Source organism: Lithobates pipiens, unplaced genomic scaffold (genome assembly GCF_037356315.1).
Source record: "Lithobates pipiens isolate NorthernLeopardFrog02 unplaced genomic scaffold, aLitPip1_a1.2 Scaffold_8, whole genome shotgun sequence".
NCBI classification, from domain to species: Eukaryota; Metazoa; Chordata; class Amphibia; order Anura; family Ranidae; genus Lithobates; species Lithobates pipiens.
In genome coordinates this window covers 289,420,769-289,435,919 of record NW_027507903.1, presented here as the reverse complement: position 1 = coordinate 289,435,919, position 15,151 = coordinate 289,420,769, and the positions used below count along the sequence as shown (strand labels likewise).

General features: G+C 42.1%; 1 protein-coding gene across 1 annotated transcript; it reads right to left on the bottom strand.

Annotated features, from left to right (window-relative positions):
- Nucleotides 1-1,496: 1,496 nt before the first annotated feature.
- LOC143962080 (protein kinase C delta type-like) lies at nucleotides 1,497-12,761 on the bottom strand. Its single transcript, XM_077471411.1, has 6 exons — nucleotides 12,745-12,761; nucleotides 11,963-12,164; nucleotides 11,479-11,874; nucleotides 11,229-11,357; nucleotides 10,923-11,075; nucleotides 1,497-1,559 (listed from the first exon to the last, which is right to left on the bottom strand). The coding sequence occupies exons 1-6, from the start codon at nucleotides 12,759-12,761 to the stop codon at nucleotides 1,497-1,499; spliced, it is 960 nt and encodes a 319-aa protein (XP_077327537.1).
- Nucleotides 12,762-15,151: the final 2,390 nt, after the last annotated feature.

Here is a 15,151-nt window from a genome sequence, read left to right as displayed (position 1 = left end):
GATTATTATTGTACTATTTTTGTAAGTATTCTTTTCTATTTAAATGTGTACAAATAAATGCACATTTTTGAATTACGCTGACTAAGAACTAATTAAGGAAATTGTAAATAAGCGTTGTAAAGTTTGGGGATACTAGCTCCGCTGGACCTAGTGCATAAACCGGTAAAAGGTGAAACCAAAAAGACCTTTGGGGTGTAGAGTGGTCTAGGGGTGAGTGGACCCTCGGTTAAGGTATCTGCCTAGAGTATTCTTCAAACCCAGCAGGCCTGGAGACCATTCTGATCAGGTAGTATTCAAACACACACACACACACACACCATACAGTTCTCAAAGTGGTCTGACAATTTATTTCCGGACTTCAGCTCATAAGGGCAAAATGACCTCACAAAGAAAGCCCAACATGCATAAAACAATATACACCCCCAAATTCATATAGAAACTGGCCACAGGAAAGGCCGGTAGAAAAAAATAGATGGTTCTCGAACATTTGTTCTCAATAAGAGGAACTTAACTTAACTCTTAATTTAACTCCTAACAGACTCTATTTGAATATTTATCTTAAAATGGATACTCATATTATAGGTTACAATATCTAAGATGGCAGGCAATAAGCTAAAACAAACATTAAGCTAAAATATCCCTTCAACCCCTGCAGCTAAAATGGCTTTCTAGCAACTCTCGTCTTAAATAAGATGTATTCAGCTGCTAACTTAGGGCAAAGTCAATGACCCCCCCCCCCCCCCCCTTTCAGGTGGACTAAACCTAACAATTTGGAATTTTTCCACTTGAACAAAACAAAATTAAAATAAATGAATGAACAAATAACAAAAACAGAAAAAAATAGCAAAATTAGAAGAAGAAAACAAAAAGGAAATAAAGGGGGAAAAAAATCCAGAGGCTTATCCTTGAAAATACTAAAAATACAACAAGGACCTCTATAATATTTCATACATTAAGGCCAAATCTCATAGCAAAGAAACATTAACCAGAAAGTTCTTACCATCCATGCGACTCATTAACCACTTCATTACCCACGTATAGTCAAATGACGTCTGCAGATGGGATCTCCCATCCTGGGTGGGCGTCGTATGTCGTCCTCGGCTTTCCGCCACTACTGCAGGTCCCTCGGGACACAACCATTCCCCGATGAGGGTAATGAGCAGGTGGCAGAGCTTGCGAAACAGCGTGACCAGCTGTATGCAGTCACAGCTGGTCACTATGCAGATTGCGGTGCACGCCGCATCGATCAGGGTTGAGGCTTTTCCCTCTGACAAAGCCTAGCCCCGATCAGGGTAAAGAGCCAATGAAAAGCTATTTATCAACAGGAAAATCCCTCTTCTGGTATAAGAAAGTCGCCATTTACTTTTTTCATTTAGCCATGTATAATTCTTTCATCATCTAACAAAAATCAACAGAAACACCCAACACCTTCCTAAAGTTTATTGAAGACATTGTCACTGCCCTGATATATCAACAAGTATCCCCCCAGAAAGCATTCACTCCGATTGTGCCGGCAGACTACGAGCGCCATTTTCTTGACCATATTCCACCATTAGGATCTGGAGAACGACACCAAAATAAATGTCAGGTGTGCACCAAAAGAGGAGTTAGGAAAGACACCAGTTTCCATTGTCCCCAATGTCCCTCCCAACCTGGCCTTTGCAGCGGACAATGCTTCAGACACTATCACACTCTTGTAAACTATTAGGCCATATTTCTAATAGACTACCCATTCCCCCGTTTTCAATATCTGTCCTGAATATTTCCCTGGTGCCTCAACCAACCATATAATTGCCTTCCATGTGAACTGACCCTGGCCTGTTTATCGACTATGCCTCTGGCTGCCGTCTGCATTGTTTAGCTAACATGTTTCTGCCTTTTACGTGAACTGACCTTGGACTATGGACTATGCCTCTGCCTACCGTCTATTTCTGCCTCTTACCTGCACTAACCTGGGCCTATTGACCATGTTTATGCCTGCCCCTTGGACTGATCTTTCACCCTGCTACATAGGGGTCTCACAAATGTGTGGGGCTCCAGAATAGTGTTCTGATTTGAGAAAAACAGTTTTTGTTTTTCTGTGTTCCCAGAATAGGGTCTGGCTTTCAAGAGGCTTCAAAGAGATTTGAGTGGGAGAAGCCTCTACCCCGTCCCCATTATTTCCTGACCGATGCCCTAAGCTTTTATGGTTCTGCCTGCTCCCTGGGAAAATACTTTGGCTGTGCTGACCATATCACTGCCTGCTGCCTATACTAACTTTGGACAGTATTCCTGCCTGCTGCATGGATGATCCCTTAGCTGCTGCTGACCCTGCTACCCTGCTCCCTGTACTTTGGCTGTGCTGACCATATCACTGCCTGCTGCCTATACTAACTTTGGACAGTATTCCTGCCTGCTGCATGGATGATCCCTTAGCTGCTGCTGACCCTGCTACCCTGCTCCCTGCCTGCTACCTGGACCAATGCTTTGGCTGTGCTGAGAACATCTCTACCTGTACTGTGGACAGTATTCCTGCCTGCTGCCTGGACCGATGCTCTCCTCTGTGGACCACTGTACTACTAAAACTGCAGGTAATCTTGTCTTTACCCTTTGTTCAGCAGACTGTATATTGGTTTGTAATTGGTATGTACATTACATGCTACGAGTTAGAAATATGAAGGGCCTTCAACAATGTAATAGTTTGTCAAGAATTTATGTGTGTAATTTATACTCCTAGAATGCCTAGAGGTGCTAGTTGGATGTTGGGCCTCTGTATGTGGCCAGGCTATGTAAAAGTCTCACACATCCCTAAGGCTATGTCCCAGGTATTTGGTGAATTTTACAAGAAACTTTATAACTGCTTAAGTTCAGATTCTACGTCCCAATTCTCCCAGACAAAATTTGATGATTTTATGTCCTCCATAGATCTACCCAAACTGTCCACTGCACAAAACTCCACGCTCAACGCCCCTATTACTGTGGATGAGATAGCGGAGGTGATTAAAGCCTTGCCGGCTCACAAATCCCCAGGCCCGGACGGGCTCCCTTATATTTACTACAAAATCTTTGCTCCAATTCTAAATCCCTACTTGCAGACTTTATTTTCCTCTTTGCTCAAAGGTTCCGTCCCACATTCACAGTTCCTACATGCACACATAACCGTCATCCCTAAACCGGGTAAAGATCCGTCACTCCCAGATAATTATCACCCTATTGCGTTATTAAATTCGGATTATAAGATCTTCACTAAACTACTGGCCAACAGACTTTCCCCACTACTACCGATGTTGATTCACAAAGACCAAGTAGGCTTTGTCCCAACACGACATGCAGGTGATAATACACGACGGACTATAGACCTGATAGATCTTTTGACTAAAACCAAGCAATCCGCCATTGTCCTAAGCCTAGATGCACAAAAAGCTTTTGACCGCCTAAGTTGGCCGTTTATGTTTGCGGCCCTTTCCAGATACGGATTCTCAGGACCCTTTATACAAGCCTTGCAAGCTCTATACTCTACACCTTCCTCTCAGGTTCAATTGTCCTCATACTTGTCGCAGCGGTTCCCCCTCACCAATGGCACTAGACAGGGGTGCCCTTTGTCACCCCTGTTGTTTATTCTAAGCTTAGAACCTCTAGCTTCAGCCATCAGGTCCCACCCAGACATCCGGGGGGTATCGTTGCGACAACAAGAATACAAACTATCACTTTTTGCTGACGATATTCTACTGACACTCACCCATCCCCTCATCTCCTTACCTTCCCTTCAGACAATTCTCTCCACCTTTGGTTCTCTCTCAGGGTTTAAAATCAGCCAGTCAAAAACAGAAGGCCTACCCATTAACATTTCACCAACATTGCTTGACACCCTCCAACGCACCTTTAGCTATCGTTGGTGCCCTTCTTCCTTGAAGTACTTAGGAGTTCATCTTACTTCCTCGTACGACTCCCTCTATCAAGCTAATTTTCCTCCCATGTTTGCAGAAATAACCCGTCTCTTAAATCTGTGGTCCCCTCTTCCTATTTCTCTCCTCGGTAGAATTAATGTCCTTAAGATGTCGATACTTCCTAAATTACTGTATTTATTTGAAACACTTCCAATCCCAGTCCCAATATCGCAATTGAAACTTCTCCAAAGAAAATGCCTCAAGTTCATATGGAATAATGCATCCCATAGGATTGCACGCTCCGTAGTCTACTCTTTAAAGTCTAGAGGTGGACTGGCGGCGCCAGATATCATTAAATACTATTACGCCTCTCACCTCCGGGTATTGACTTCCTGGATCTCTAGAAAGGCTCCGAGCAGGTGGGCTGAGATTGAGATGGGGGTCATTGTTCCAGTACATCCGTGCTATATGTTATGGCCTTCCTCTGCTAAATTTATGCCTCAATTGAGATCCTTATGCCTAGCACCAATGCTTTTCACCCTTTCCATTTGGAAGAGATGTGCGGAGCAGTTTTCCCTATCCTCTAAATGTCCCCCATTTCTAAAGGTACTCTTTAACCCGGATATACCCGATGGTCTGTCTTATACAAGGATGCTTCCCTGGACTCAGGCGGGAATCTTTCAGTTGCGACATCTCGTACATCCGGCTACACGTAAACTTATGCCTTTCTCAGACCTGCAAACAAAATATGACCTGCCTACCTCCCTTCTATACTCATACATACAGTTTAAACATTTCTTCCACTCTAACTCCCCCTCTCTATCTTTGGAGAAACCAACTGATTTTGAGGCCCTGTGTGCCAACGGCCCCTATGAAACCAAACAGATTTCCTCTATATACAAAATCCTACAGGAAACCCCACCTCTAACAGAACTCACTCATAATTACATGAAAAAATGGTCCCGCATACTGCAACGACCAATCTCTCTATTAGACTGGGGTAAAATATGGAAATCTACATCCAAAACTTCACGTTGTGTAGTGCAGAGGGAAACCGCTATTAAGATCTTGATGTTTTGGTACAGGACCCCAGACTTGCTGCATGCTCGCAACCCAGCCATCTCCAATATTTGCTGGAGATGCAGCGAGTCTATAGGTTCTCATTTCCATATATTTTGGGATTGCCCCTTTATTAGCCCTTATTGGACTAAAATTCAGGATCTTTTACAAAAGGTACTAATGACACCTATCCCTCTGAATCCCATGCACTTCCTTCTAGGCCTTCCTTTTCCGAGACTGTCTAAACCCTCGCGCAACCTGATGTCCTTTATCCTTCTGGCCGCTAAGAGAGCAATTCCTAGACATTGGCTATCCACCACTCCCCCCACATTCCATCTTTTTCTTTCCATAATGGCAGATATACGTAGGATGGAACACTTGACTGCTAAAACGGAAGATACACTACCCTCCTTTTATAAAATATAGAAGAAATGGGACGACTCTGAGTTCCCCCTTGAGTCTGCTAACCCTTAAACCTCCTTATTCCCATGATGCAAACGTCTGATTAAGTTGTACCTTGCTATCTTTTTCTTTCTTTTTTTTCTGTATTGTTGTTATTCGTAACTATATATCCTCTTCCGCTTTCATTTATCACATGATATGGTATGCTAATTGTACTTGAATGATCCATGGTTGGAAGATGCTTACTTTATGAACATACCTGTATGTACGCTCAATTTCGTACGTTTCTATATACATGGCTTTGTATTATCGAAAGTTGAAATGCTTTTTCTTTATACTGTATTGTACCTTTTTCTTTTTTTGGAAAAAACTTTATAAATAAACAATAAAAAAAAAAAAAAAAAAAAGTCTCACACATGTGGTATCACCTTACCTTACTTATTTATTGGAAATATCTTATAAATTTACAACTTTGTATTAAAAAAAAATGCGTTTTCATTTATTTTTTCCACATTTTCCAAAAACTTCTGGAAAAAAATGAACTGTTCAAAAGACTCATTATGCTTCATAGATTATATATTGGGGTGTTAGCTTTCCAAAACGGGGGCATTTTGTGGGCGTTTCCATTGATCTGGTGTGCCAGGGACTTTTGTGAGATGCTGTATATAATTTTATTTTTTTTTACAATCGTTTGTAGATGCAAAGGCGGCTTAACGGAAATTTTTAGATGCTGTCACGTTAAATCGTTCAGGAGAGGTTAAAAAATGTCCTGTGTACATGAACTCTAACCAGACCTCTAAACCTATGATCCCGACGTGGCCCTGAATGTCTAACCTGGTTCTAGCTTATCCTGGATATCAAGCCCCAAGCTAAAGTTAATTATACATTCCTAGAACAGAAGGGACAGGGCCAACTAGAATAGCAGAAGCTGCATATAAACAAGTTTACCTATCAATATACTGGTAGGTGACCACAAGACCTACAATATAAAATAACAACAAGGACGGGACAGGGGTAGATCCGGGGGGGGGGCAACGTGGCAATGCCCCCCCGAGAAATTAGATGTGGGTGGGTGAGAGTGCGGGCAGTCCGGTGCTGAACCGAGTACGTTTTCCACATCAAAATCAGTTTCCCCTGTCCTTGCTTTCGGTCTAGGCTGAGATCGGAAACCCAACCCCTCCAGCCCTCTACATCGCTGCTCCTCCTACTCTCCCCTGAATGCTAATCATCCTTCTACCGCCCCCGTGCATTTGGGGGACAGTAGGAGGAGCAATGGCGCAGAGGGCTGGAGGGGCGGAGTTCTGATCTCAGCCTAGAGCCAGGGCAGGGGAAACAGATTTTGATGTGGAAACCGACATCATCTCTCCCCCCTGCCCTCACTGTGCAGGCAGCTGCGGACAGCAGAGAGATTACATCATCTCTCTGCTGCCTGACTCTGGGACACAGCAAAAGACAATCCCTTAGCAGCAAGTGACACTCCGCAACTTGTGGCAGGTGATGTGGCAAGTGACAGTCCGCAACGCATGGCAGATGACATGGCAAGTGACAATCTGCATCTGGTGGCAGGCAAGTGACGTGGCAAGTGACAGTCCGCAATGTGTGGCAAGTGACAATCTGCAACCTGTGGCAGGTGACGTGGCAAGTGACAGTCCGCAATGTGTGGCAAGTGACGTGGCAAGTGAAAATCCGCATCTGGTGTCAGGCGACGGTGGCAAGTGACACGCTCAGGGCTCCTACTAATGCTGCATTATGGTGAGTTGAACCAATTCATTCTATATAACAATTTGATAATAAAATAATGCGCTTCAATCATCCTGACACCATAACAACCATGGTGCCGGGATGATTGAAGAGCCAACACCAGTCATTTCCCAGATATATTGCCTGCAGAAAAACGTATTTTCTGGTAGGGCACCTCCCGAAACTTGACTCTGAATCCACCCCTGGGACGGGGCAGAGATGCTCTGTCTGTCACATGGGTTTAGATATAGACTCAACAGCTGCAGATAAACTATGAGATCATAGGACAACTTGTATAATAGTCCCTATTGACTTGGGGTTTAGCAGCATGGACCGGACATGAGACTTTTTCTCTCTCCACTTTCTCCTTCCAGGATTTCACAGCTCAGGAATAGGAAATGTATACATCATTTATTTACAGTCATTTACAAATTCACACAGTAGTGGGCAACATATGCCTTCATGTGTTAATATACTTTGCAATAATGCACAAAAATGTGATTTGGCATTGAAAGCAGAGCTTCACCCAAAAAGGGAAGTACTTCTTTTCATCCCCCAACCACTCCCACCACCATATTTTGAAGTTTTTCCTTTTTTTAGGGAGCAGGTGCCTAATTTTCACCAGTACCCACTCCCACTTGGCCAAACAGAAGTTATCCCCCTTTCTGCCCTCAGCTTCCTGTGAGACGTCATGTCCCAGGAGGAGGAAGCTGTGGATCCATTCAGAAAGTGCAGTTGTGCCTCATGAATGTGCAGCTGTGAAGTTGCAGGAAGTTACAGCTGGATTCCCACAATTAAGATGGCAAGGTCGGGAACCCGAAAACTGGCACAGGACTATCCCTGTTGAGGACAGTGATGGATTCCTGGATTGGTAAGTGCATGTTTATTAAAAAGTCAGCAGCTAAAATAATTTTAGTTGCTGACTTTTTTTTCCAGACCAAAGATCCTTGGTCTGTGAGCAATACAATACAATACAACATTTCCAGCATGCTTATCAGCTGTTCCAATAAAATACAAAAAAAAAAATCTAAACTGTTAAAAATATTAGATTTACAGTGTGTGTGTATGTATATATATATATATATATATATATATATATATATATATATATATATATATATATATAATTAGGGCTGTGGAAATTAAAGATTAATTCCCTGATTAAGCGTTCATTTTTTTGATCGATCAAAATTATTTTGATCGATCAAAAAAATCACTTAGATCTTTTTTTTCTACCCATGACCCGGCGTCCTTGCTGAGATCTAAGGAGACATGAGAGAAGTTTAATGGTCCATAACCCTTTTGATACCCGCTTGCATGACCACCTGTTTGCACAGGGGTCCATGCCATAAGGTGAGAGTGATTAGTTAAACCAGAGGTGGAGGGATTGTCACGATACTGTGGAAAAAAAAATGACTTACGTCAGTGCTACAGTTTGAATTTAAAACGTATTTGTGTGAACTGTGAAGTTGTCATGGATTGTGGAAACTAACTAGTGTCGGGTTATTGTATATAGTGTATACCACATTTATCACTGACTAATGCAGAGTTGCAATGCAAGGAGATCAGCTAAAAGTAGTTGGATCTGTATGTGTATTATAATTACTCGAAATTAGTCGATTAATCGATTAAAAAAAATCGATTAATCGAACGCGAACATTTTAATCAGTAACAGCCCTATATATATATATATATATATATATATATATATATATATATATATATATATATATATATATATATATATATATGTATGTATGTATGTATGTATGTGAAGTCACACTGCCACTTCAAGGCCCCTCTGCAAAGTGTGGTCCCTAACTCTACTCTAACGTAATTTCCAAATCGAGACATTTATAGCAATAAATAAACTGAGCGTCTGAACTAGTTCAAGAATGTTGTTAAAAACAGAGGTTTTTGTTGCATATATATGCAATCATATGTGGTCTGTGCCTGCAAGGCTTTTTATGTGGGCAAGACCATCGGAGAACTACGCCTTGGAATGGGTGACCATCTATACTATTCATCTGGTGGGAAATTAACCTTGGTGGGACGTCATATTGGTATTTATCATATGTGAAGCCCCAAAGAGCTCCCAGCTTGGGACATGCTGCTATCATACAATGGTGAGCCCCACTGGATCTATCCTTATCATTTGTACTTGGTAACAGTGACACCTCAGGATTTCTGTGTCCCTTCAAAAATGTTTTCAGGGTTAATGCCTATGACTATTCTAAGTGTTGGGTGCTTGTAGAACTCAAAAATATTATTTTCACCATTTATTGTGAGAGTGATGTCATATTATTGCAGACAATGTTTTATTGCTGGTTTGATGCACATCTAATGCCAAAAGAAATAAAAAATACCAGCCTTCCACCTCCCCTTATAACCAGTCCAACACACACCTGAAAAAAGTACCAGCCTCCAACCTCCCATTTTAGCTGATCTAATACATGCCTTGAAAATACTGGCCTCCAACCTCCCCTATAGCCAGTCCAACACACGCCTAATAAAGGACCAGCCTCCAACCTCCCTTTTTAGCTGATCTAACATGCCCAGAAAATATATAGTCGATGGAATGCCTAAATAGATATTGATATCTAATGTTGGTATCCTCATCCTCGTTAATTATGTCAAATTTTTGTCCATTTAAATTGATCATCTCCTCTTTGTTATTACCTGAGAGCTATTAAATTGAATTTTTTCTGGATTAGAGCTCCTTAATTCCGTAAGCTGATTATAAAGATCGCTGTGCCCAATCTGTGGAACTGTGTTTTATTTGTTTTGTTATTTTTAATTGTTAATTTGTTTTTGATTTATCATAGATTATTCCATTATTATCTTTGGTGAGATTTTTTTCTTTGATACTCTGTGAATCACTACATAGAATAGAATATTATTCCTGGTAAACATTGTATCTGTTTAAGGAACGTATTTGTATAAATCCATCTGGCATGGCTGACATCGGGGATCGTCCACTAGCAGCTCACAGGCATTAGGAGTTAATCTCCCAGGGGCAGACATGCGCCTCTCCATCAGAACGGAGCTCCGCCCCCTGATTAGGGGAGGACCTGTCGGTGCTTCTGGCCCAGGGATGTTCCCATGGTTACCAAAAGCTGGTGCGCGCAGTAAATTCATGACGCATGCGCACTAGGAGTGGCGGGCCCCGCGACGTCACCGCTCGGCGCCACCGATAGTGGGTGATATACGCCGGGTTGGAGGCTTTAAAAGGGCGTCTTTCAGACTGCCCGTTCAGAGTAGGCACCCACCCCGGGGACCACGCCAGCAATCTCCATAGATACAGGTAATAGCTGTTTCCAATATGGCTAGACCTTTATCACTATACTCTCTATGCTCCATAACGATGGTTGAGAGGTAAAATTACTAACTCTAAGGCTTTCTACCAATAACCTCTATAGGCTTAACATTGCCTGACTGTCTTTGCTGGCTTGGTGTGGATGATCGGAGTGGTCTCCCTGGATTGGTCATTTTATGCTAGTCACTACTAGTATTCTATTTTTTTGTAACTTTATGGTATTGTCTGATACTTTCTCCTCCTTCTCTTCCCCAACCCCCTTCTCCTCCCCCCCCCTCCCCTCCTTTCTTCCCTTCCCCCCCCCCCCTCCTCCCCTCCTGTCTTCCTTTCCCCCTTCCCCCTCCTTTCTTCCTTCCCCCCTCCTTTCTTCTTTCCCCCGCTTTCCTTCCTTCCCCCTCCTTCTTCCTCCCCCTCCCTTCCTTTATTCCTTACCCCCTCCCCTCCCCCCCCCTTCCTTTCTTCCTCCAACCTCCCTTTTTAGCTGATCTAACATGCCTAGAAAATACTGGCCTCCAACCTCCCCATAGTGCTGATGGCACCTGTGGCCTTTGTATTTCTCCCCATCTGCTGCTTGTGAAAGAGAACCCACAATAAAGCTTCTGATCCTCTTCTGATAATTCGGTCTTCTGTTCAAGTTTGGCAGATTCTATGATTTTCTCCATTGGCATCTGTGTTGTCAGGTCTGCTGAGCACTGTGAAGAGAATAAACATTAGTACTGAAGAATTTGTGCAATGATGGCCTTTTTGTTATAAATGGTTATACACACTCAGGTGCTGAGAGAATATAGAATGCAGAGCATTGGACAATGCACTGCATTGGACCCATGTGTGGTCCATATACTTACCGTGCTCATGGTAAATGGTGGGCTTACTTCTCCAGCCTCCAGTTCCAACCAGTCTATGCTCTTAAAAAATGGGTGGCTTCGCAGATCTTTAACAAGAATCGCTCTTCTTTCTGGACATTTGCACAGGAGCTGTAAAAATATACAAAAATTTGATTATCCATGATACAAAGACAATAACTATGCTATTCCACTTTTATATTTATTCATAAAATAGCCATTTTTTTGCTGGCTATAGATGGTCTTTACTTACCTTCTCTATGAGGTCCTTGAGATCCGTATTAAAATCCTCAGGGAATCTTGGTTCATGGTTGCAGATTAAGTCTCTAAAGAACTCCTCCTCGTCGTATGATTCTGTTTCTGAGTCAGCATCTGAGTCGGCATCTGAAGCAGCATCCGAAACATCTGAGTTGGTGTTTGATTCAGTGCCTAGATTGTCGTCTGAGCTGGCATCTAAATCAGTGTCTGAATCAGAAGCAGTGCTTGAGTCAGCATATGAGTCGGTGTCGGAAGCAGTGTCTGACTTCGTATCTCTTCGTATCTCAGTATTTGACTGTTTGAATGGATAATTTGCAGTCACCATGTCATAGACTATAATTCCCAGGGAGAAATAGTCAGCAGCAAATCCATATGGCGTCTCCAAATAGATCTATGAAAATATCAAAAAGCGTAGAATGATCAGTACTGATTGTTTTACTGACAAGAAGAGAGGAAATCCAAAATAATCCAATACTCACTTCTGGTGCGATGTATTGTAAAGTACCGGCGAATGAAGTCAGGGTTTGGGATGCATGCACCTCTGTTGCTGATAAGCCAAAGTCAGCGAGTCTGACATGTCCAACACTATCCAGCAGAATGTTGTCTGGTTTGATATCCCGGTGTACAATCCCCCGGTTATGAAGGAACTGTAGGCCACAAAGGATCTCTGCGGTGAGAAATCTGATAGAGAAAAAATTATATATAAGAATACCATTCAAACAGCTTTATTTCATATAATAATCTAAGCCACAGAATAGCAAAACACTGATCCCATCGCTCCAAACATCATGAATAGTCATGTATGCTTGTAATAACTTTATCTCATTGAAAGAAAATATTATCAGTAACAGCAGAATTTAGCACAATACATAGCAATGTTTTACTGTATATGGATATTTGAAATTACTGAATTTGTAACAAATACATTTTGCAAATTCTGAGAAATATGATTGTATGTGATTGTACAGTCTCTCCTAAAGTGTATAGAAGACAATAAAAAAAACTTCCCCTCTTCATACAAAACTACAAAAAAAGTTTCACATTTACAATCAAACTTTATCAAAAATTACATTATACAAGAACGTGTCAGATATATATCAAATAGATTTTTTGGTAGAGCCCCCCCATATGATATAATTACTTGTAAATTAGAGAGGAAAAAGTTTAGAGATTGTCCAATCAGATGCAAGGTTGAAGGCTTCCACTGGATGATGAACTGGCCAATAACAGTTGGATAATAACAGTATGTATATGAACATACTGCATCTGTAGAGACATTGTGACAGTTCATTCTCGGGGTAAAAAAGAATTTTGCTAAGATATGTCCAGTGCCTGAGATGTCTGTTCGGTGTGTGATTGTACATGTATAGGTAGAGCTGTGGTAGGACAGATGTACTAAAAGTCAGACCTTCCTGCCGCAATCTTGTATGTAGGACAAGCCTACACTTTTGCCCTGTACATACGGTCGGACTTTCGGACGGAAAATGTGCGATCAGATCTTGTTGTTGGAAAATCTGATCGTGCGTGGGCTCCATCTGACTTTTTCCGTCGGAATTTCTGACGCACAAAGTTTGAGAGCAGGATCTAAAATTTTCCAACAACAAAATCCAATTGTTTAAATTCCGATCGTGTGTAGACAATTCCGACAGACAAAGTGCCACGCATGCTCATAATAAATCATGAGACGAAAGCTATTGGCTACTGCCCTCTTTTATAGTCCCGTCGTACGTGTTCTACGTCACCACGTTCTGAACGATCGAATTTTACGACGACTTTGTGCAACCATGTGTATGCAAGACAAGCTTGGGCAAAAATTTGTCTGAAAAAATCAGACAGATTTTGTAGTCGGAATGTCCGACCGTGTGTACAGGGCATGAGATGTGATCGATGTACAGTACTATGTTCTACCTTCATCCCTATTATCATGGTTCCATGCCTTACCTTGCTGTCTCAATATTTACTGGTGCCCTCTTCTTTAAGAAGTTCTCCAGGTCTCCACCACTTAGGTATTCCATGACGAAGAATGCAAGATTCTGTGAAGAGGAAAGAAAGATTCAGGTTATAGACATGATTCACTCCGTGAATCCCTATGAAGCTTTGGGTAGTTTGTGAGAAAGGTAAATGTCACAGCAGTATTCTGACAAGATTAACCATTTAACATCGACCTCTCCCAACAAAAATGTGAAGTTACTTACTTTTGTCTGGAAGGTACCATATGCATAAGTGCAGAATGGGCTGGCACAAGCTTCCTTCAGTATTTGGCTCTCGTTGAGGGTATCTTTGTAGAATTCGTTGTTCTTGGTCACGATTTTGAGAGCCAGCGGTTCATCACTGGAGGTGTGTGATGCCAAAACCACCTGGAGGAAACAGAGAGAGGGAAAAATTATAGTTGACAATCAGAGAAGTTCAATCACATTTAATACTTTATTTATGGGTCACCAATAATGGTAGAATCACCATAATGGCATTTTATTCATCACAGGGTCTACATTGGTTAAACAGCTGAAATTCAGGGCCCTTCTCCTACTCCTGGCTGGAGTCTCACTCATCCAGGTGTATTAAAATATTTGTCAATAAAGAATACAGCAAGAAAAGTTCATCCCATTCATTATTCCTTTATGGAGAAGCTGATGTCCTTCACCACCCTGATTCTTTCAATGCTATATAAAGTTAGACGTCCGATTGAACACTCAATTGAAATGAGCTAACTACATTGAAGATGCATCAAAATCAAATAAGAACAATATAATTTTTTTTATAGATTGTTTTCATTAAAAAGCTGCAACAACCTGAATTGAAAAGCTCTTCCTGTATCCCTGTCTCCCCTCCCCCCAAAGCAGTGGTCTTTCTACAGAGGTTTGACAGGTCCCTTTCTGAGTCATAGCCTAGAGCTCCCAAATCTGCATGGCTTTGCTGATTGGAGAGCTCTAGCTCTGACTCATCAGGGGGCATGTCAGATCACTGTAGAAAAATCACTGCTTCCCCGCAGAGAGCAAGTGCCCTGCTCTATAATATGTTGGCAGGGGACAGGTTTATCTACTTGGCATTAGCTGCTAAAGAAAAAAAATTCTATAAAAACAGTTTGTGCTAATTCATCTCGAATGAATTTATCTGAATTAAATGGAAAAATTTGAGCTTTAAAGTGTATGTCCAGCTCTGCAAAAGCCACACAGATAGAAATCAAAATACTTTGCTTAGCATAGGAGGAGGGTATTTCAGTCTATGTCCTTCTCGCAGATTTTCCATCACTTCCTGCTGAAACTAATGTTAGCAAGAGAGGAAGCTCTAATGTAGCCCTGGATGAACATTCTAATTAAGAGAAAAGATCTGATCACTTACCTTTCCGAAACTCCCCTGTCCAAGAAGGCGATGGAATCTGAAGCCATCCAATGTCATTGGGTTGACCTCCCTAGTGCTGGGGGACCTACGATCACATGTTGGTGAAGTCTCAATGTGGACTACACATGTTGGTGGAGTCTCAGTATGGACTTCACATGTTGGTGGAGTCTCAATGTGGACTACACATGTTGGTGGAGTCTCCGCGTGGACTACACATGTTGGTGGAGTCTCCGCGTGGACTACACATGTTGGTGGAGTCTCCGCGTGGACTACAGATGTTGGTGGAGTCTCCGCGTGGACTACACATGTTGCTGGAGTCCCCGCGTGGA